Source organism: Phoca vitulina, unplaced genomic scaffold, assembly GCF_004348235.1.
Source record: "Phoca vitulina isolate PV1807 unplaced genomic scaffold, GSC_HSeal_1.0 scaffold2, whole genome shotgun sequence".
NCBI lineage: Eukaryota > Metazoa > Chordata > Mammalia > Carnivora > Phocidae > Phoca > Phoca vitulina.
In genome coordinates, this window is record NW_022589705.1 from 6,307,453 (window position 1) to 6,329,429 (window position 21,977).

Consider the following 21,977-nt stretch of genomic DNA (forward strand, 5'->3'; position numbering starts at 1 on the left):
TTTCTAAGGTTTTTCACATCCACTACCTCATTTTATGTGTCTGTGGACCTGGTTTTTCTAGTTGCAGACCCAGTCCAGGGATGACCCTCACCCAAATGATTCTTCCAGTTCCTCCATAGTAATAAACCTTGAGTTGGGAATAAAAACATAAACAAACTTGTCTGTCCTGTCTTGCTAGCTAGCTGGCTAGATGAGGCAAGAGTCCCCTCATTAAAACTGAGTCATTTGGGTAGTTAGAAAACCTACTCCTCTGCAGGTACTTGCTTTCTTCCCACCAAGAGTTGTTTCTTCTCACCTCTTGACTTCATTACAGTGAGGGCCCCAAGGCTGTTGCAGCTCCACGACCTGATAGGTTGGTCAATCGCTTGAAGAACATCACCCTGGATGATGCCAGTGCTCCTCGCCTAATGGTTCTTCGTCAACCAAGGGGACCAGATAACTCAATGGTATGAGAGCATACAAGGTTTTGGGGTGGGTAGGGACAGCTGACAGACCAGTATGCTACTCAGGGTCCTATTTCGGCATAGCTCAGAGCTTCATGAAGCAGGCAACTTCAGGATTCTCTTTCAACATTCAGTAGGCTTATAGTTAGTTAAAACTCCCTACACGTTGGTTCAGCCCCTAACAATAATGGTTGCTCACAGTAAGAAGCACATTTCTTGGTCTTCCTGATCTTTTGGTAGATTTTAGGTAGTAGATCAGGAGGGCTTACTATGAATTTCCTCCTCTGGGAAAGAAATACGGTGGTGGTTACAATGATTGAAAGTAATGCCTTTATAGTAATTAACTGCAATTTTACTTCTTTTCAGGGATTTGGTGCAGAAAGAAAGATCCGTCAAGCTGGTGTCATTGACTAACCACATCCACAACGCACATCATTAATCCACTATGATCAAGTTGGGGGGATTCTGGTGAAGGGTTCTGAATATCTCCCTCTTCATCCCTCCCAAAATCTGGAATACTTATTCTATTGAGCTATTACACCAGTTTTAACACCTTCCTCGTGTTATGTTTAAAAAAATAAATAAATTTAAGAAAACCATTTTAAAATTATGCACAGTTGCAGCCTGGAAAACTTAAGGTGGCGCCTTATAGTATCAATTTTAGGAGCTTTATTTGGTGCATTTAACGCAACTGGTAATTGCAAACTCCACTTCGCCTGTGTAAGTGAAAAATATAGACTGTTATCTTGTTGGCCCTATGAAATTCTGCACTTGGTATTTAGCATATACTCTACCTTCATTACTATCTGGCAAGATGTTCTGCCTTAGCACTCAGTTGCATTCTTTTCCTTTTCTTTCCTGTTCATTATGCTTTAATCCTGAGGACCATATGAAGGTAGAATATATTTAAAATTACAAAAATTATAAAAATTTGTATAGGCAAACCATTTCCTTAAGTTGATGGCCAAATGTTAAAATGTTATTTTTCATATCATTTATAATCTTGTCACAGTCCACTTAACGAAGTTTGGTTAGATTTCAGTGAAAATTATCTTCCAGAGTAGTTTCTTTTTTCCTGGGATTGGGGAGGGGGGTAATTTTACTACAATTAGTATGTATGGTGCAGAATTTCATGTAAATGAGGTGTGCCAGCAGTGTGGTAATTTAATCGTATTTAAACAAAAACAAAACAAAAAAAGACGAATGCACAAACTTGCTGCTGCTTAGATAACTGCAGCTTCTAGGACCCAGTTTCTTTTACTGATTTAAAAACAAAACAAAACAAAAAAAAAATAAAAAAGTTGTGCCTGAGATGAATCTTGTTTTTTTTATAAGTAGCCGCCTGGTTCCTGTGTCCTGTGAAATACAGGCACTTGACCCTTGGTGTAGCTTCTGTTCAACTTTATATCACGGGAACGGATTGGTCTGATTTCTTGGCCCTCATCTTGAATTGGCCACATCCAGGGTCCCTGGCCAGTGGACTGAAGGCTTTGTCTAAGATGACAAGGGCAGCTCAGGGGATGTGGGGGAGGGCGCTTTTATCTTCCCCGTTGTCGTTTGAGGTTTTGATCTTCTCTGGGTAAAGAGGCCGTTTATCTTTGTAAACACAAAACATTTTTGCTTTCTCCAGTTTTCTGTTAATGGCGAAAGAATGGAAGCGAATAAAGTTTTACTGATTTTTGAGACTCTAGCACCTAGCGCTTTCATTTTTGAAACGTCCTGTGTGGGAGGGGCGGGTCTGGGTGCGGCCCGCCGCGTGACTCCTGGGTCGGGGGCCCACGTGGCCGGGGCGGGGACTCGGGCGCCCGGGGCGCCGACTGATTACGTAGCGGGCGGGGCCGGAAGTGCCGCTCCCTAGTGGGGGCTGTTCATGGCGGTTCCGGGGTCTCCAACATTTTTCCCAGTTGTGGTCCTAAATCCTTCGGAAGCGGAGGCAGCGAAGCTTGAGGTAAGGCTCTGTGGTGTGTAGCGTTCGTCTTTGGAGCATACAGGCGCCTCCTTGTTGTCCGGAATCGAACGGAGTCTGCAGGCTGGAGACAAAGGCCCTTCGGCGGGGGTCCTTCGTTTTGAGCCCTACGGGGGAGATCTTTGGAGGCTGGCGGGGGTGTAAGATGAGGGTACGGCCCGGAGGCTGCCCCACCGGAGCTGAGGAGACTTGCGGGAGGAGTAGGAAGAGGGGTTTCCTTTACCTTAGGCTGAGGGCGGGGCCCACGGACTGTTGAAAAATAGAGCAGGGTGGGGGTAGCCAGGCGACTAACCATAATTCTGAGGCCTGCAGTAACCTGCGAAATGTTTTTGTACTCCAGAATCACTTTGAGAACCAAGTGGAGGGTCACGTGTATGGAACCGATACATTTCAGACTCAGGCTTTAGTTACTATTGATTATAGAAGGCTTTGAAGTACCGTAGTTGTGGCTCTCCCATTAAACCTAATTGCTGCTTTCCCACAGGTTCTTGCTGGTGTGAAATGACTGAGTACAAACTGGTGGTGGTTGGAGCAGGTGGTGTCGGGAAAAGCGCATTGACAATCCAGCTAATCCAGAACCACTTTGTAGATGAGTATGATCCCACCATAGAGGTGAGGCCCAGTGGTAGTGCGCTGACCGTACCTCTGGCTTTTGGTTCACCCTTACACCTGTCCTTTAGCTGTTCTTTAGCTAAAGGAATAATCAAGAGAGAAAGTAAAAGTTATTTGGGGTACTGCGTTCAGTAATACAATAACGAAGCTTTCCATGTTTGTGGAGAAGAGTTCATTTTTATTAGCTGCTGAAGTTTTTTTCTAAAAAACTGACAATAGTTCAGTAAACTTTTGCATACTCACTGTTGAACACCTATGACAGCTCTATTAAACACAGGCCATAGGAAGAGTGACTGAATAATAGGATGGAGATAAAGGATTCAAAGATCTAGGTGTTCTTCAATTTTAATTAGCTGGCTGAAGCAGCTGAGACTGGGCTGGAGTAGAATATGAGATTTTGAGTCACCGCCTAGATTTCTTTCACTCCCTGTTTGCTGTTTACTTAGTTATGTTATGTTGAGCAAATCACTTAAACTCTCTGAGCTTCATTTTCCTCATCTATTAAATTACCATAAACATGTCCTGCCTATCAACACAGGGATGTTGCGAAAAATCAGTATAAGTTTTTTTTGTGAGTTCATGTTATAAATTGGCTTGAATAATGGCATCTAAGGTCCTTTAAATAAAAGGTTTTGTTTATTCAGTTTAGAAATGTCTGACTAGAGATTATTTTATTTTAATCCACACCCTGGTCTTCCTGCCCCCCACCCCCAGCCACTGAGTAGCCATTATTAAAAATTAGTCATTAGTCCTTGGCAGAAATTTCATGTTAAGCTTAACAGCTTTAGTATTAATAGTTAGAACCTTTTAATATTTTTCTGAGTTTTATTTACTGAAGGATAATGTACATACAGTAAAATACAAAAATGGTATATCTACAGCCCGGTGACTTAAAAATTTGTATATACTTATGTAACCACCACTCAGAAATATAGACCGTTTCCAGTGCCCCAGAGTGTTCGCCCATGCCACTTTCCAGTCAATAAACCCCACCCTGCCAGGAAATAACCACTTCTCTGACTTCTGTTACTGTAAATTAGTTTGACTAAAACCTATCTTTATAATTTTAATTGTACTCATTTCCTCGGAACATTCATACACTTAAATCATATTTCATGCTTCAAGTAAGTTTTGGCAATGCGAGTTCTATGTTAATTTGAAAGTATATTACAGTCCCACAATGAAGTTGAGTTACAGAGGCACTGATCAATGAACTGGGAAACCAAGTCACATTCTGTTTGTGGAGCCAGATCTTTACCAAGTGTGATGGGTTATTTTCTTTAAACTGAATTCCCAAAACATAAATATTAAAATACAAGTAAAATTTTTGCCTTAGAGCCAAATTAAAAACTTTTAAAATATAAATATATGTGATTATGCATGTTTTTCCTCTTGAGGAATTACAACTGTATACCTTGTTTGGGATATTTAGGAATTTGATTCAGGAATATTTCCCAAAGGTAAAATTTCACCATGATGAGAAAAATATATTTGTGTTATAATCTTGTCTGAAATAAAAATTGTTTGTGTATTTAGTCATAAACACAAATGACACTGTATCCAGGGCCCGGTATAATTGGTGGAGGTATGTTTAGAACTTTAAATGTACAATAAACAAGTAAGAAAAGTCTAGTTCATACCTTAGTAAAATACACTGTGAAACCTAATCTCTAGTCTAACTGCAGTAGAGCTGTCTTTTGAATTACCACATTTTTTCTATCTTTCCCAGGAACAGAGTGACCACGTTTTCCTTTCTGCAGGCATATAGGATTTGGGGCTTTTTTTCCTAGGGTGACATTAAGTACTTTCTGTTTGTGATTATATATGAGGAGTTTGAGGGACAAACCAGAGAGATGGAAATAAACTTAGGTAGGAGCTTATCTGACCTTGGCAATAGCATTGCATTCCCTATGGTTTCTAATAAAAATGAAATCTTCCTCTCTCCCTGCCATCCCCCACCCTCCGCACCCCCAGGATTCTTACCGAAAGCAGGTGGTTATAGACGGTGAAACCTGTCTGTTGGACATACTGGATACAGCTGGTCAAGAGGAGTACAGTGCCATGAGAGACCAATACATGAGGACAGGCGAAGGCTTCCTCTGTGTATTTGCCATCAATAATAGCAAATCATTTGCAGATATTAACCTCTACAGGTACTAGGAACATTATTTTTTCTGAAAGGATGATCTATAAGTGTATTCTGAAGCTTTGTGGGGGGATGAGGATACCACACTAGGGAGGATAGCGTTTTTAATTATGAGAATAGTTGGTTTCACATTGTTTAACATTGAGGTTTGGGGTTATAACTGAAAGTTAATATTGGAATTTATTTTATATAATACACCATGGCTAGAACGTGTGATGATACTTAAATGAAGCTTGCTAATGGGATGATTCAGAACCAGAGGTGGTGGTATGAGAGATCACACAGGAATTTCAGAGAGGAAAACATGTCTGAGAAAGAGTCGTCAGTAAGTCATAGAAGAGAGAAGATGATAGGAAGAAACGAATGGGGAGTAGATAAAGAGGAAGGATGGTCTTTCTCAGTAGAACCATAAAGTTTCAAAGCTCAATCAAACCATAAAAAATTCTGGTACAACATCCTTGTTTTACAGAATCAGAAGTAGAGCTGCAGGAAGTGATTTTTTAGGTTTTTGGAGTCATGGTTGTTACTAGTAGCAGATCCAGGACCAAAAACCCAGGACTCCTTTTTCTTAGCTCCATGTTCTTTGAGCAGAGTAATACAACACGTTGAAACTTGGCTCCATCATCTGTTACCCATGGGACTTTGGGGCAAACTCCCGAATGTCTGTGCCTGTGTCCTCATCAGTAATATGGGGAGAATAGTACCTACCAAAAGTTATTTTGAAAATTAAACAAGTTAATAAACATGTTAATCACCCAGAAAAGTTCCTATCACGTAGTCAACGCTATGCAGATGTTCTTCTACGGCCTGCAGTTCTGTATTGTGCTCCATCCACATGATGATGTCTGCTCACAGAAACAAGCTAGTCCAAAACTGACTTCGGTCGGGTTTTTTTCCATCTAAACCTGCTCTACTTTCCATCTGCTCTCTGGAAATAATAGCAATATGTAATAAAATGTCCAACACTTGTCAAGCATCTGATATTTGTTGAATTTCCAGAAGTCGTTTTTCCTCTTAGGCTGTCTTGTCTTACATTATGCTTTAAAATTGGCCACCGCTCGGCACCTGGGTGGCTCAGATGGTTAAGTGTCTGCCTTGGGCTCAGGTCATAATCTCAGGGTCCTAGGATCGAGCCCCATGTCGGGCTTCCCGCTCAGAGGGGAGTCTGCTTCTCCCTCTCCCTCTGCCTCTCCCCCTGCTTGTGTGCTCTCTCTCTCTCATGAATAAATAAAATCTTAAAAAAAAAAAAATAGGCTACTGCCATTACAGCAAAGGTCAGTGCTGCAGACAGCCAGTGTGACACGGGTTCAGCACATGACTTCGTGTGTGATCTAGGGCTAGGGTCTGGAGAGGTGCTGTGCCGTATGGTGGCCACAGCCTTGTGTGCTTATTTCAGTTAGTTAAATAAAACTGAAAAATCAGTTCCTTGACCACATAGCAACTGACTTCTCAAGTGTCCAGTAGCTACATATGACTAGCGGATATAGTTGGACAGCACAGATGGAGAACCTTTCCATCATCGTGAAAAGTTTTATTGGACAGTATTCGTCAAGAAAATCTAGAGCACTTGTTTCCAAACTGCTGTGTGCTGTGTCTTCTGTGTCTCTGAAGGGTGTTGTAAGTTGGGAGTTCCAGATCCTTCGGTCCCCTTTAGTCAGAGCAGGTCTGGTGTTTTCTGTTTTGTATCTTGGACTTCCAGCTATAGTACTGTTTGAAGAAAATGTCTGGACACCACCCACCTAGAGAAGTGGATAGACGGTCTTTCATTAAATACTGTCACTCTCAAGAAAACCTCAAAAAGTTATTTTGAGGCAGTAAGCTTTACTTTTTGTACTTCAGATCCTAATCTAGAGTGTGATTTCAAGTTGCCAATTAAATCCGGAGCCAAGCTCTTTAGTGAATCAAGGAGCCCAGCAAGGGTATGTGCCAAAAGATAGAATTGCCATCCATTCCCACTGGAAGGTGAGCCAGTACTTGGCTTCCCTGTGGCTGCTGCGTCAAGTCTAAGCCAGTCTACCTAGTATGCATGCTCTTTTATATTTAGTGGGGGGATACGTGAAACTCCATACTAGAAGCTAATAGGGCTAGATAAAATGCATTAGAACCCTTTTTATTCTAGCTGCTCATTCCTTCCTAAAGACCTGCTCTTAGGTTATGATAACATACTCCTTTTTTTTTTTTTTTTTTTTAGGGAACAGATTAAGCGAGTAAAAGATTCAGATGATGTACCTATGGTGCTAGTAGGAAATAAGTGTGATTTGCCAACAAGGACAGTGGACACAAAACAAGCCCACGAACTGGCCAAGAGTTATGGGATTCCATTCATTGAAACCTCAGCCAAGACCAGACAGGTATAGCAGAGCTTTGAGCATCTAGCAAGTGTTTGTTTAATGCAGAGAAGTTTGACTGCAGGAAATAGGAGCCGCATTCTTTGTTGTTACGGATTTTCGATATTCTATTTTTTTAATCTTCAGTTTAAACCCAAAATGAGCTGATGAATATTCTGGTGTGGCACTTTACTCCCACCTTAACATGCTACTATTACTAAATATTACTAAAATGAGGACCCTTGATTAAAGATAAGTACAAACATTAGACCTTCCTCCATCAACACCAGCCAGTGTTTTGGGCTTTAGCTCTGCTGAATGGAATCTTTAGATCTGGTAGTTCTGTATGTCCCACGTTACCCATTTTTCTGTGCTTGAATGTTATTTTTGCAGAATATGCCATTTGTGTATCAGCCTGTTGATGTGATTCAGTAGGAATGCTAAGTTTGGTGTCCTCTTCCTAAATCACCTTATTTCATCGGCTTGTTGGAATTTTAAATCCACTAAAGAAGTACAAATGAGAGAGCTTACAACTTGGATTGTGTCTATTAAGCCATCCTTATCATGTTCTTCTATAGGGTGTCGAAGATGCCTTTTACACACTGGTAAGAGAAATACGTCAGTACCGAATGAAGAAACTCAACAGCAATGATGATGGGACTCAAGGTTGTATGGGGTTACCGTGTGTGGTGATGTAACAAGGTGAGCATGTGGTCTCCTGACATAAATTTTATTATTTAGCATCAGGCAATTTGGAGGAGATTGCTGTTATTTTTTCTGTACAGTTATAAAATATTTTCCTCATGGCACCTTTTCTGAGGGTACTGAAGTCTAAAATGTTTTTATCGCATTTAAGTAGACTACACCTGGGTGGCTCAGTTGGTTAAGCATCTGCCTTCGGCTCAGGTCATAATGCCAGGGTCCTGGGATCAAGCCCCACATCAGGCTCCCTGCTTAGCAGGGAGCCTGCTTCTCCCTCTCCCTCTGCATGCCGCTCCGCCTACTTGTGCATGTTCTCTCCCTCTCTCTTTCTGTCCCTGACAAATAAATAAATAAATAAATAAAAGCTTAAAAAATAATAATAAAGCATTTAAGTATTTTATAGACATTATTACACTTTCAATAATATTAGAAACTAGAAGGTATTATTGTGAAAAGTACAAATACCGTACCATATTTTTGGCACTGATTAGGAGTTTGAAGAATCACTACATCAAAACTCATGATTATAATGACATGGTGTGTGTTCTTTTCTTATAGATACTTTTAAAGTTCTAGCATCAGAAAAGAGCCACTGTCAAGGTAGGACAAGTTTGGAAATGAATATGTTATCGTTCGTGTTGATTTCTTGACCTTGTTTTTCTTACATTTTCTATATGCCACTTATACAAATTCTGTCTTTATTTTAGCTGCACTGACACCCTGGTCCTGACTTCCCTGGAGGAGAAGTATTCCTGTTGCTATCTTCAGTCTCACAAAGAAGCTCCTGCTACTTCCCCAACTCTCAGTAGATCAGTACAATATTCTCTATTTGAGAAGTTCTCTGAATAACTACCTCCTCACTTGGTTGTCTGACCAGAGAAATGAACCTCTTGTTACTCTCCACTGTTTTTCCATCCTGGGTTCTCCCCCAACACACACAAACAAACCTCTGCCATCCCAGGTTTTTCATCTGCAAAGTAATTCATGCTCTGAAACAGAGAACCAAACTTGTAGACATGAAATTCTGTAGGAAACAATGTCTTGAGCTCTAAAGTAGCAACTGCTGGTGACTTTTTTTTTTCCTTTTTATTGTTGAACTTGGAACTATGATGATTTTTGGAGAAATGTCATAAATTACTGTTTTGCTGAGAATATAGTTAAGTTGCCATTTGGTTTGTTTATAATATCATTGGCTATATTCTATAAATTGGCATCTCCTCTGCATTCATAAATTACACAAGTGAATACTGACTTTTGAGTCTATCCTAGTGTTCTCGACTTTCACATAATTAAATCTAACTCGCAGCAAAGTGCCTTTTTTTTTTAGGAGTGGTTTGTAGACTTGATTTATAATATTTCAGTGGAATAGATGTCTCAAAAATCATTATACATGGAAATGAATGTCTGAGATACATCTATGACCTGTCTACCTTTGAGGGAAAGACTTACCGATGTGATAGCAGATGCCATTTCTTACATGTATGAAGTTGGATTTCCAGAGACCTGATTTGGGTCTCTTCCAAGAGAAAGGTGAAACTGGAAACAATTATGAATAATTTCACTTAATTTTTACCTAATTTCTACTTTTTTGGGGGGGTGGGGCAGGGGGTAGGTTACCACTTACAAAATGTATGCAATTTGTTTCTTCTAGCTTGCTGATAATGAACTTCCATTCATATTTAAATTTAGGGCATATCTGAAAGCTCTACATTTGCAGGTGTTTGAAATTGTAATAGTTGAATGTAGTTTTAATAGCTAAAATTAATGATTTTCAAGTCTCAGATGTATTAACAGACACATTTTCACTGTATATCATGGTATTTTAACGATGTATATAATTGCCCTCATTCCCCTTCTCACCCCACCCTCTCCCTCGTCCCACCACAATGGCGGCTTGCTTATTTCAGTTGAGTAAAGCATGGTGCTGACAGACCAGGGTCACAGTTTCAAAACTTGAGCAAGCCAGTTAGCATCACAGAGAGAGAAATTCTTCCACGTTTGCTCATTGCACCAGTAACTCCAGCTAGTAGTTTTGCCAGATGTATACTGTTAGTCCTGCAAGGAAGGAAGAGGTCAGTTAGCACAAATCCTTCACCATGACTGGAAAAACTTGCCATCTTGAGGAGGGTCAGCCTAGAGGTTTTTATAAATAAAAGTATATAGACTTTTTTTAGCCACATGGAAACTCTGAATTAAACCCAATAATTTTTTCATTATTTTGAGAATTTTGAATTTTTTATTTTCATTCTCTTGAGAAGTTTATTTTGATGCCTCATCAAAATTTTTAAAATTTTCTATATTGATAGTGTTCTTTGAAGGGTGCAAAACAGGATGTTGATGAATTAGTCTGTGCAAACCAGATAATAAGCTGATGAGTTTGTTCAGAACAAGAAGTCGCCTTTCTGTTGAAATTGCTGTTTGAGAAGGGAATAGAAAATAGAATCAATTGTTAGTTATGAGGGTTGGAGGTAGGGCTTTTCCATTTGCAGATAATTTCATGGTAATTCTAGTGAAAATTAGACTTGGATAACTTCTGATAAAAGACTAGCTCCAAAATGGCCACTTTCTGTTCTTGTCTTCTGATGTGTAGATACTTACTGAGGTCCTCCATCTTCTAAAATGAGTTTTCCTTTAAGTAAACTCCACATTGCCTTGAAATGAATTCCGAAGAGGGGAAGAAACATAGACTGTGCCCAGAGTGGAATAAACCCAGAGAGTTGTGTTCCTTTGCGTTAATTTTGAGAGCTTTCACATACTGTCAGCACCTGTAAACAAACTCTGCTGCTGTGTTTGTGCTCCTGTGGAACACCACTCTGTAACTTTCTCGAGGCTAGATTGAGGCTTGTCACTTCCATCCTTGTCATTGTCTTCCACCTCCTCCTCCTCTGCTCTGTGTGAGTGACAGTAGGACTCTTTTTTTTTTATATCAAATTTAGGGAAAAGGATACTCATTTTAGCCCTTATATGGCTGTACCTTTAGTTTTTTCAAGTATGTTCTAAGCACAGATGTATATCTAAATGGGGCCAGAATTCAGACTTGACAATGTTCTATTATTTTAATAGCTTCTTAAGAAGTTACATGTAGGTGTGAATTTTGGCACAATAGAGTGACAAACTTACAGTTAAATGCTGAATAACTTCAGTTGGTGTGAAATAAAGTGTGGTTTTTAGAATATGTTTGTAATTGCTGAAAACAATTCTAGTTTACCTCAAAATCTGAAAAGTCTCTTTCCCCCAGTCAAGTGCCTGGCCAGCTATTATGAATTACATACTACTTTATGTGTGTTTGTGTTTTAAAGGTTGCTCCTTCAAGAGTGTGAAAATGTTCTGTCTAAAGGCTACCATGCCTACCCTGTAAATGAAACTGTTAAGTGCTGTATTTGCTCCAGCAGCATACTCTAGAATGTTACTTGGTAATATAATATTGTACTTATTACAGTTTTCACTTTAGTGTAATAGGTAAAATTATTCTCAGTATGTATTTTAGTCGGCCCATGTTTAGTCTTTCATCATCCTTTAAACTGCTGTGAATTTTTTGTCTTGACTTGAAAGCAAGGATAGAGAAACACTTTAAAAGAGATATTTTGGTTTTTTCCCATTCCAGAATTTGTGAGCATAATCATATTTACATTTACAGTCATGAACTCTCAAGCTGGCAGCTACAACCAAGAACCAAAAAATGGTGCATTCTGCTTCTTGTAATTCATCTCTGCTAATAAATTATAAGAAGTGAAGATAATTAATTAGGGAAAATATTTTATTTAGGTGATTTCTGTAAGCAAGGGACTATAATTCTTGTACATTATTTTTCATCTTTGCTGTTTCTTTAAGCAGTCTAATGTGCCACAAAATTATTTTTAACATTTTTCCTGTAAGAATTGTTTTAAAAGTGTTCTCATTGTCAGAATAGTTGTAGATATGTTTCAAAATATAACTGGTGATTCTTAAAGGCCCGAGAACTGACCTAAGAAGCAATTGTATGAATTCTACTCTGGAGGGAAGGGAGGATCTCAATGGAAATTGTATGACTTTTATATTTCTGTGCCATCAAATATAGGTGAAAATACCAATTGTGCAATTCTGCTGTTTAAACAGGAACTATTGGCCTCCTTGGCCCTAAATAAAAAGGGCTGATATTTTAAGTTGACTATTTTATTGTAAATTAATCCATCTTAATTTTTGAAAATTTGGTTGAATGTTTTTCTTGTTAAATGTTTAAAAAATAAAAACTGGAAGTTCTTTGCTTAGTCATAAGTCTTTTTTCCACCGAAGTGCCTTTATTGAAAGTTAATATCAATTTTAGACTTTTGGATGTGACATTTGGACAAAGTTTGGAAGATCCAAGTTCCTTACTTTATCCCAATATAAAATATGTCAGAGCCTGCCTTTAATCTATTACCTTGGGGGTGATTCATAGCCATGATCCATAGCTACATGCCAAATTCTAACATATTAATATGAAGTGCTTGAAACTATCTTTGGAAATCTTTTGTCCTATTTTTGCATTACTGCACAGTCTACCAATATCGGTATCATTAGAAGAACATCAGTGTAGGAGCCAAAGAACATGGGTTCCAACTATAATTTTAGGGTGTATTGGTGTATCTCAAATTCCCAACCCTAATTAAGGAGATGTAGTTACTCAAAACAAAAGAAAAAACACAAAACAAAACAAACTTTACACCTGGGATTTTCCACCTAACACTGGCATACTGTGATTATATGGACCTTGGTTTATTTTACCGAAGACATCATTTTTACTTTCACTTTTCCTTCAAAAGAGGACAAGGAGAGAGATCATTAGTATTTGGCTGAATTAAGCTTGAGGAAAACCAATGTAAATGGCAAATTACTGTTTCTAGATAGGACTATTAGGAAATACAGACATTTTAGATAATAAAATGTAAATGAAAAACAATTATGGGCTTTGTATATCTAAAACATTTCCCCCTTAAGTCAATCACCTGTGCCTACTGTCATTTATTTCCTGCTAGTATTTGATCCCCTCGTAACTGAAAAAGGAAAGGAGGAAAGTATGTTTTCTGGCTTCTGCTGATGGCTGCTATTCTGTTTGGCAAAGTGAACCTACAAAGAGACATATGATGAAAAAGTAGCCTAGGAAGCTTGTTTATTTGGAATATGTGGAGCCCTCCCATGCATCTCTGTGCTGTTAAGATTTCTGTTCTTAGAACAAGCAATACTCAAGGTCATTAAAAGGCCAACATAGTTAGATGAGTTATTTGATATCCATAAATACGGGTAAAGGGGCCAAGAGGCCATGCTAGTGATCATTTTGCAAAACTGCTTAAGAGACATTTCAGAGAGTGTCCAACTCCATGACTTGAGAGCACAGGATCAATGTCCAGTATCCAAGTGGGAAAATACGCTTTGTATTGCTTTAAAAATAACTCTTGGCAATGAAATGTGGTCAATAAAAGCAAACCGGAACTCTAGGAACATACGAAATACAGGAAACATCCTTTGCAGTGCCAAGAGGGGCAATAAAAGTTCAGATTCATGAACTGGAAGTAAACTTCATGAATTGATCATTCTTATCTGGAGATTTTTTGTATTCATGATTTACTTCACACTTGCACCAAAATAGTTTTATTAACCTACTGCATGTTATTTTTCAACTTAAAAGAATGAACTTAGTCTCTTCTTAAAATAGTATAAATTATAACTCCAATATAAATATAGTGTACAACCGATTTGTGGGAGTGTATAAAGAGGTAGTACTCACCCAATGTTGGGAGTTAAAGTGATATGAAATGTTTCTAAAGATAGAGGCAACTTTCAGCCAAGCTGCTACTGGGGGAGGACGGGGGAGGATGTGGTTGGAAGGGAGCTGTTGCCTCCTAGAGCCTTTAAGCGCAGGAGCCTGAAATACCCAGCTCAGGACAAGAAGTCTGGAATGGGTGCTGTGAAATGATACAGTTGGCACTATTGACCCTTTCTGTAGGAGCTACAGATGTGTGTGGTACGTGTAAGATTTAAGTCTGAAAGAAAACTTGCACGTTATTTTAAAACATCTTAGTACAAATTGATTCCCCACATTTTACAACTGAGACCCAACATCCCTGATTTTTTTTTTAAATCAATGGAATGAAGTTTAAAGACCTCTTCAAAGTTAGATCAAGACCTCTCATAACTGTATGCTTGTTTTGCCTGTGAATTTGAGGAGTTTGACATTTAATAATTAAAGTCCAAAATGAAACTCTAGAATGGCATATGAACTAAAATTACCAAGGCCTGTGCCTGTGTCACCCCATCATTCTGTATGTGGTGTTGACATTTCCTCTTAGAGAACCGCATTTGGATCCCACTGTGAGGCAGAGCCACATGCCCTAACAAAATATATTTGGTTCATTGGCTCACCAAATTTTCCTTATGACTTTCCTTCCTAATTCATTCAGCAAGTTTTTATTGAATACCTACTATGTGCTTGGGCACCGTGCTGCTCTGGACATTGAGTAGTGAACCAGATAGACATTGGTCCCTTATTCATCTTTTATATTCTATTGAGGAGAGATCACTAAAACAAAATTTTTTAGTTGGAATTTGGTGATTGTCTCAAAGCCTCTACCCAGTTTTTCTGACCCCTCTGACTCCTTCCCTGTCTTTCTGAGAATGCTCAAGGCTACCCAAGATGCACCAGAAACTGTCTCGTGCCTCATTGCCACTTGGGTCTCTCCTTTTCAAGTCAAGGCTCCACAGGAACGGAAACTTTATATTGCTTCGCAAGTTCAGAGTGCTCTTACCAACCCCATCTCATGTAATCCTCAACAACAAAGTAATACAGAATGGCCTCCATTTTACTGGTGAGAAAAACTACTGAATCTCCTAAAAATGGATGGATTTATTTAGATTTGAGCCCAGGTCTCCTGAATTCAGATCCTGTGCTCTTTTTGGCTCACTTAGTAGTTTTGAAACCATGTTTCTCAAAGCCCTTCGAGTCTTCTGAAGAAGTCTTCTGAGAAAGCCTGAGTGGATGGAGCCCTTCCTTGTCCCCCTACTTCAGCCGAAGCAGTCCACTTTCATCCGTTTTTCATTTTAGGCTTTCATTCAATATTTAGTCTGAAGATTCCTTAAGAAAAAGTTCAAACAGCACTCGACTTCACCAGTCCACTGCTACAACCATCTATCAGTGGGGGATCACTAGGTCACATCCTTGAGTCTAGCCAGAACACAGTACCTCTAGGCATAGTCATGGTCATTGCACAACTAAGCAATAGTGAGGCAGGATATAACACAGTGGTTCCGAATCCCCACTCTGGAGCCAGAATACCTGGGCTACTACTCACCACGAACTATGAGCCTTTGGGCAAGTCAACCTCTCTGTATCTAAATTTCTTCAACGGAGGTAATAATAGTTCTTCAAAAGACTATTGTGAATGGGCACCTGGGTGGCTCAGTCAGTTGAATACCGGACTCTTTTGACTCAGGTCATGGTCTCAGGGTTGTGAGATCAAGCCCCACAGTGGGCCCCCTACTGGGCGTGGAGCCTGCTTAAGATTCTCTCACTCCTCCTCCTCCTCCTGCATATGAACACCCCCTCTCTCTCTTTCTAAAAAAAAAAAAAAAAAAAAAGACTATTGTGAAAATTAAATGAATTAACATATGTTTAAGAAAAAAAACCCAAAAAGCTTGGAACAGTCCTCAGCACAATTACCACTGCACGGACCCCATAGCATGCCTCCTTCTCACTTCCAACAGAAAGCAGTACACTGTTAAGTTTAGATTGTTTTGTTAAAAGCAAATTGCTGAATTTCAGTTCCATTCAATAGACAGGAAATAAAGTCAGTTTGTCTCATGGAAAAGGATGAGTCTTATAAATCTGACTTCTTTATTTTTAGGCATGTATGGGAAATTATTACCGACAGGAAAATGAGGCTGAATCCAGTAAAATTCCACAGGTTTCCTTATACTCCAAACAAAAACTGATTACTTAGGTATAAAGTAATTTTTGCATACCTCTAACAGGGTGACAAAAACAGTACATAGATGCTGCTCGCAAAACGGTTGTATTCCCAAACCAAAAGTTGTAATGAACCCAGTCGGCTCCCACTGAGGCAACCTAACAGAAGATGAAGCTGATCCTGAAAGTGTACTTAGGGCCACCCTGAGCCCCATAGGTGGCTTTGGTATCTCTGAACCAAGAGGGATGGAGCGCATCGAGGGGGTGGGATGAAAGGCAGGTTGGAAAGGGGTGGGAGCTCCCAGCAGGTTTCACAGCAGGGAGGGAGATCTGCTATAGCAGAACAGAAGGGCTTTGTAGACCAAAAAAGGCAGGCAGCAGTGATCTGTGTATAGCTGATTCACCTTAAGTACCTGTCATCTCCTTCCTGTACAACCTCAGGTTACAGACCTCTCTAACTCAATGAAATACAAGAGATCTTGCCCTTTAAAAAATACTTGTAGGGGCCTGGGTGGCTCAGTCGGTTAAGCGTCTGCCTTCGGCTCAGGTCATGATCTCAGGGTCCTGGGATCGAGCCCCACATCGGGCTCCCTGCTCAGTGGGGAGTCAGTTTCTCCTTCTCCCTCTGCCCCTACTCATGCTCACTCTCATTCCCTCTCTCTCAAATAAATAAAAATTTTTAAAAATCAAAAAAAAAATACTTATAAATTTGTTATTTGGAACTCTGGGCGTTTTTCATTGGAATAATGTTCTAAATGATGGTTAGTTTCCAGGTTAGCTCCAACCAATGTAGTCCATAGTATAGCTGAAATATACATGTTAACAGTTTTTAAAAGAAAACAAAATAATACCTTTTTTTTTTGCTAAAAACTAAAGTGAGAAAAATAAGAGTTGAACAAGACTAGTTTATCTTATATACTGATGCTTGAAGAAAAGCAAGCTTGGGGCACTTGGGTTGTTCAGTTGGTTAAGCATCCAACTCTTGATTTTGGCTCAGGTCCTGATCTCAGGGTGGTAAGATTGAGCACCACCACCCCACCACCCTCCCCAAGTCGGGATTCCATACTGGGTGTGGAGCCTACTTAAGTTTCTCTCTCTCTCACTGCCCCTTCCCTCCTCCACCCCGGCTCTCTCTCCTTCTCGCAAAAAAAAATAAAAAAAGATTTTTAAGAAAGAAAAGCAAGTTTAATTACAGAAAAAGAATGAGTAGATACAGACTTGTCCCATTGAGGGAACTTCTGGGGCCTTCCCTTAAAGGCTGTAGGTGATGATAGGATCGGAATTTGTTTATTTCATTTTCCTTTAAATTCAGGTTTTATTTTTCTTATGATAGAAACAATACTTGTTCGTGGTAGAAAATGGAAATGAGCCAATAGAAAAAAGTAAAAAATCGCCATCATCCCACTATCCAGACAGAATACTCGTGTAAGTTCCCCGGGCTGCTTTTCAATGTCTATAGTGATATTTAAGTTAAATGCCTTTCTTTTTTTTTTTTTTTTTACAAAAACAAGATTATACTATGTATACATCTTTGTACTATGTTTTCTCACTTAACATTTTTGAATGATTCCTATGTTAATATGTATTCATTCACATCATCATGTTAATTACTAAGTGGTATTTTATGTGATGGTTGTACCATACATTAATCAATCTTATATTGCAGACATATCAGTTGTTCCTACTTTTTTGGCTCTTATAACGGTTTGGCTGCAATTAACATTTTTGAAATACATTTTTGAGTGCTTGTATAACAATTTCCTTAAAATAAAGTCATAAAAATGAAATTGTTTTATCAATAGATAAGCATACTTTTTAAGGGTTTTTGATAAATGTATTGCCAAATTCCCTTCCATAAAGACTAAAATCTTACACATCCACACCAACCCCATGTGAGTGTCTGTTTTCCCATGTATTAAACATTGAGTGTTATCAAGGAACTGGTTCTTTTTTTTTTATATCAAGTTCACTTCAAATTGTATGGAATAACAGAAACAAATTGTAAATTATTTTAAAAAAAAAAACAATAAATGTTAGGGAGCCCCTGGGTGGCCCAGTTGGTTAAGCGACAGACTCTAGATTTCAGCTGGGGTCATGATCTCAGGGTCGTGAGATTGAGCACCACCCCCTCAAACCCCCCTTCCACTGGGCTCCATGCTGGGTGTGGAGCCTGCTTAGGATTCTCTCTCTCCCTCTGCCCCTCCCCACCCCTGCTCATGCTCTCTCTCTCTCTCTCTAACAATAACAACAAAACAAAAAACCAAAACACTAAATATTAGAATATATGCAGTTTTAGAAATTCCTCATGGTATAATGGATCATATTTTTCAAACTTGCATCAGGTGGAATTCCCCAAAAGACAAGTCTCTTAAGATCTTTTCATTTTTGAAAAGATTTTATTTATTTGGGATGCCTGGGTGGCTCAGTCAGTTAAGCATCTGCCTTCGGCTCAGGTCATGATCCCAGGGTCCTGGGATCGAGTCCCAAATCAGGCTCCTTGCTCAGCAGGGAGGCTGCTTCTCCCTCTGCCTCTCCCCCCAGCTTATTTGTCTTCTGACAAATAAATAAAAATAAAGATTTTATTTAAAAAAAAAGATTTTATTTATTTGAGAGAGAGAGAAAGAGAGAGAGAGTGCATGCGCACACAAGCAGGGAAAAGGGCAGAGAGGGAGGGAGAGGGAGAAACAGACTCCATGCTGAGCTCGGAGCCCATGGGGCTCAACCCCACAACCCCGAGATCTTGACCAGAGACGAAATCAAGAGTCAGCCACTCAACTGACTGAGCCACCCGGGCGCCTCAAGATCTTTTCATTTTTAACTTGATGGTAAAGACTTAAAATTTGTTCTCTTTTCCCTATTACACCTACCAACTTTTGTCTGGACATCTCTATGTGCTAACAACTTTAGATTCATTAATTCATTTATTCAGTGAATTGGGAATATAAAAATAATACAGGGCTTAAATGCCCCAAATACTACCCCCACATCTCAAAATGTCTCTCTCTGCATTCTTCTCCCTTCCTCTACTCCAGACTCAGAAGAAAAAGTCCTCTCCTCTTTCGAGGTTTTTCCTCCACCTGGGTCTTGCTCCCACCTCTCCCCATGTCCTTCAAGACTGGAAATTTGTTCTGTCCTTTGGTGTCCACTCTCTATTTATGGTTCTATTCCTCCATCTAGAAATATTGACCCTTGACCCTAGTTCCCTCTCCCTATCATTCTGTGTTTTCTCCTTCCACTCTCTGACATCATTAGGAAAGAAAGGTCTCCACCTCTTTACCTCCCATCCACTCTTCAATTCACAACCATCAAGCCTCCTCTAAAACCTCCCTAACAGTGTGATGACTACGGAGCTGGGACAAGAAGCTCTGAACTTGCTTTGAGGAGCCCGCTGACAGCTTCTAGCTGCCACACCTTTTCGTCTGCAATCCTGAAGCCATGCTCAGTAGCCACCCTCCCTATCTCACAGTCAGTGACTGAACATGGTGGGGGTACTAGAGTTGGACCAATTCTGCTCCCTATAGGACTCCTCGAATGGGCAATCCTTGTGGGGAACTCCCCATTGGCCGGGCCAAGACTTTCCCAGACTACGGTCTGAGTCGCTTTCTACTCATCCTCCTTCCTTCCCTCTCTCCTCTTACACCTGTCACATCTGCATTGCACCATGGTCCGAAGACTTTCCCTGCTAGACTACGGCTCCCTCCTCTTTTATCCTTCACAGGCATTACCCCTCTTGTATGTCCCATTCTGTCTGGGCATCTTCTTGAAGGACCTGAACTGATGCGCAGTGATCACCAACTTTCCTAATTACCCATGAGCTATTTTCTGTCCTTTCGTGAAGTCTCGCTGCATTAAACCCTGTGACTCAGTTTCAGATTGCTTTCCTCCCATAGCTTCCACGATACAGTATTTTCTACTTCTCCTCCTTCCTCCCCCCATCATTTTAACTCTTTCTGTGGTCTTTTCTTTCTACAACCAATCCTTAAATACTGGTTTTCCTTAAGAATCTATCTGTGGCCCTCCACTCTTTCTCTGCACAGGTTCTGTCTCAGTGATGAAACTGATTATCATTGCCGATGACTCACAATCTATCTCCCATTCAGGATTCTCTCCTGAGCTCCAAAGCCAAATATCCAACTGCTGACTGGACATGTCCACTCTGATGAGTTAAGCCAGATACATTGATTTTGACCTTAATCCTATCTATCCCCTTGTATTAACTTCATACCAATCACTCACAAGGAAACTTGAGACTTATTCTCAACAACTCCTCTTCCATCACCCCCCATATCCAATTTGGTTTGATGGTCTTGTCCTTGAAATAGGTCACATCTGTCACTGCCCACTGCAGTTCTGCAGTGATTGCCTCGGTTTAAGACTTCGTCATCTTTAACCAAGATTTTAAAAAACAACCTTTTAATGGTTTTCCTTCCACCAGCCTTTCTCCCTTCCTAACCACACTGTGGCCAAAGGGATTTCCTGAAATGCAAATGGATCATATAAGAGACAGTATGATGCAGAAGTAAAGCACAAAGACTTCAGCTTAGGATGAATCTAAGTTCAAATCCTGACTCTGCCTCTTATTGATTGCATAACTACAGACAATCACTTAATAGTTCTAAGCCTCAGTTACTTCATTTGAAAAATGAAGATTAGTAATAGTATCTACCACAAAGAAATATTGTGAAGATTAAATGAGATAATAAACATAAGTTAATTGGTGGAAGATATATGGTCAAAATATGTTGTTTAACTCATTTTTTTATTAATTGTTGTTATTTTTTAAGTAGGCTCACACCCAGCATAGAGCCCAGTGCGGTGCTTGAACTCACAACCCTGAGATCAAGACCCGAGCTGAGATCAAGAGTCAGACACTTAACTGACTGAGCCACTCAGATGCCCCTTTTATTATTTCACATTGTTCCTGAAAACTCTTCCGTGGTTCCCCAGTGCTATAATGATTACATTCAAAACCCTTAGCATGGTATGATTTTGCCTCAGTTTCCTCCCTGTCTCCTGGCGGGCACCTTTTCAAACTCTATCCTTCAGTCCCAACCATACTGAAGTAATTGTAATTCCACAAGTGGGTCATGAATTCTTGAAAATCGTGCATTTATGAAAAAGGGCTTGGGCCCTGAAACGGATTGGTATATAAGCCTTTGAATTTGGACTCCGGCTCTTTCTTTCTGCTCAGGCATTCTTCACATGGGGTTTTGTCCTGCTTGTCCCTAGTGTTACAGCAATGATGGACTTGCACCCACCAGCTTTTTTTTATTCCAGACAGGAAGAAGATGGGCAAAAGGCAGAACATATGCCAGCTAAGCTGACCTCTTTTAAAAGAGATTTTATAGACATGCCACCCAGCAATCTTGTTTATATCCCATTGGCCAGACTGTGCTGCATGGAAGTTTAGCAAATGCAGTTTTCTGGCTGAGTACACTAGTGCCCAAACCAAAAATAGGGCTTTATTAATAAGAAAAAAAGGGGAAATGGCTTTTGAGTAGACTACCACAAAGGGAATAGGAAAATTGGAGGGAAGCATATAAAGGTAAGAATCACTGAAGGAGAAGCAGGATTGGGGAAGGAAATGTTTGGTTTGGATATATCAATTTGTAGATACCACTGGGAAATCCAGGTGGAAATGTCACCAAAAAAATTGGAAAAGAATGAAAAAATGTTTTGGTTCAGTAACAGCGTTGCAATGTGTTCTGATGTCATTGGTTAAAAGGAGGTGATGACCATAGGCTGAGCAGGAAAATATTCAGTTTTGCCAACAAAGAGGCTTGTCCCAATTTTTAACAGGAAATAGTAGTCAAAAGATCATTCAGTCTGCATCCATTCAGTCTATTCCAAATCTGAAGTTCCA

General features: G+C 39.8%; 2 protein-coding genes across 6 annotated transcripts in view; both read left to right on the forward strand.

Annotated features, from left to right (window-relative positions):
* CSDE1 (cold shock domain containing E1) overlaps nt 1-2,126 on the forward strand; it is a 39,788-nt gene extending 37,662 nt beyond the window's left edge. For all 4 annotated transcript variants that reach the window (XM_032420917.1, XM_032420926.1, XM_032420934.1 and 1 more), the window contains 2 exons: nt 314-446; nt 810-2,126. In XM_032420917.1, the coding sequence (XP_032276808.1) occupies nt 314-446; nt 810-857 (181 nt within the window). In that variant the 3' untranslated portion in view covers nt 858-2,126. The remainder of the gene's footprint in view (nt 1-313; nt 447-809) is intronic.
* A 142-nt stretch (nt 2,127-2,268) lies between these two features.
* On the forward strand, nt 2,269-12,444 carry NRAS (NRAS proto-oncogene, GTPase). Of its 2 annotated transcripts, XM_032420954.1 has the most exons (7): nt 2,269-2,391; nt 2,894-3,021; nt 4,996-5,174; nt 7,359-7,518; nt 8,073-8,196; nt 8,755-8,796; nt 8,904-12,444. In XM_032420954.1, the coding sequence occupies exons 2-5, from the start codon at nt 2,911-2,913 to the stop codon at nt 8,190-8,192; spliced, it is 570 nt and encodes a 189-aa protein (XP_032276845.1). In that variant the 5' UTR covers nt 2,269-2,391; nt 2,894-2,910; the 3' UTR covers nt 8,193-8,196; nt 8,755-8,796; nt 8,904-12,444. The 2 variants fall into 2 exon arrangements, with proteins under 2 accessions (XP_032276845.1, XP_032276853.1); XM_032420962.1 differs by lacking the exon at nt 2,894-3,021 and having other exon boundaries at nt 2,283-2,391.
* The last annotated feature ends 9,533 nt before the right edge of the window (nt 12,445-21,977 follow it).

Coding starts and splice junctions, on each gene's coding strand:
- NRAS (XM_032420954.1), top strand. CDS start 2,911: ATGACTGAGTACAAACTGGTGGTGGTTGGAGCAGGTGGTGTCGGGAAA. Junction 3,022..4,995: donor AGTATGATCCCACCATAGAG/GTGAGGCCCAGT, acceptor CCGCACCCCCAG/GATTCTTACCGAAAGCAGGT. Junction 7,519..8,072: donor CCTCAGCCAAGACCAGACAG/GTATAGCAGAGC, acceptor GTTCTTCTATAG/GGTGTCGAAGATGCCTTTTA.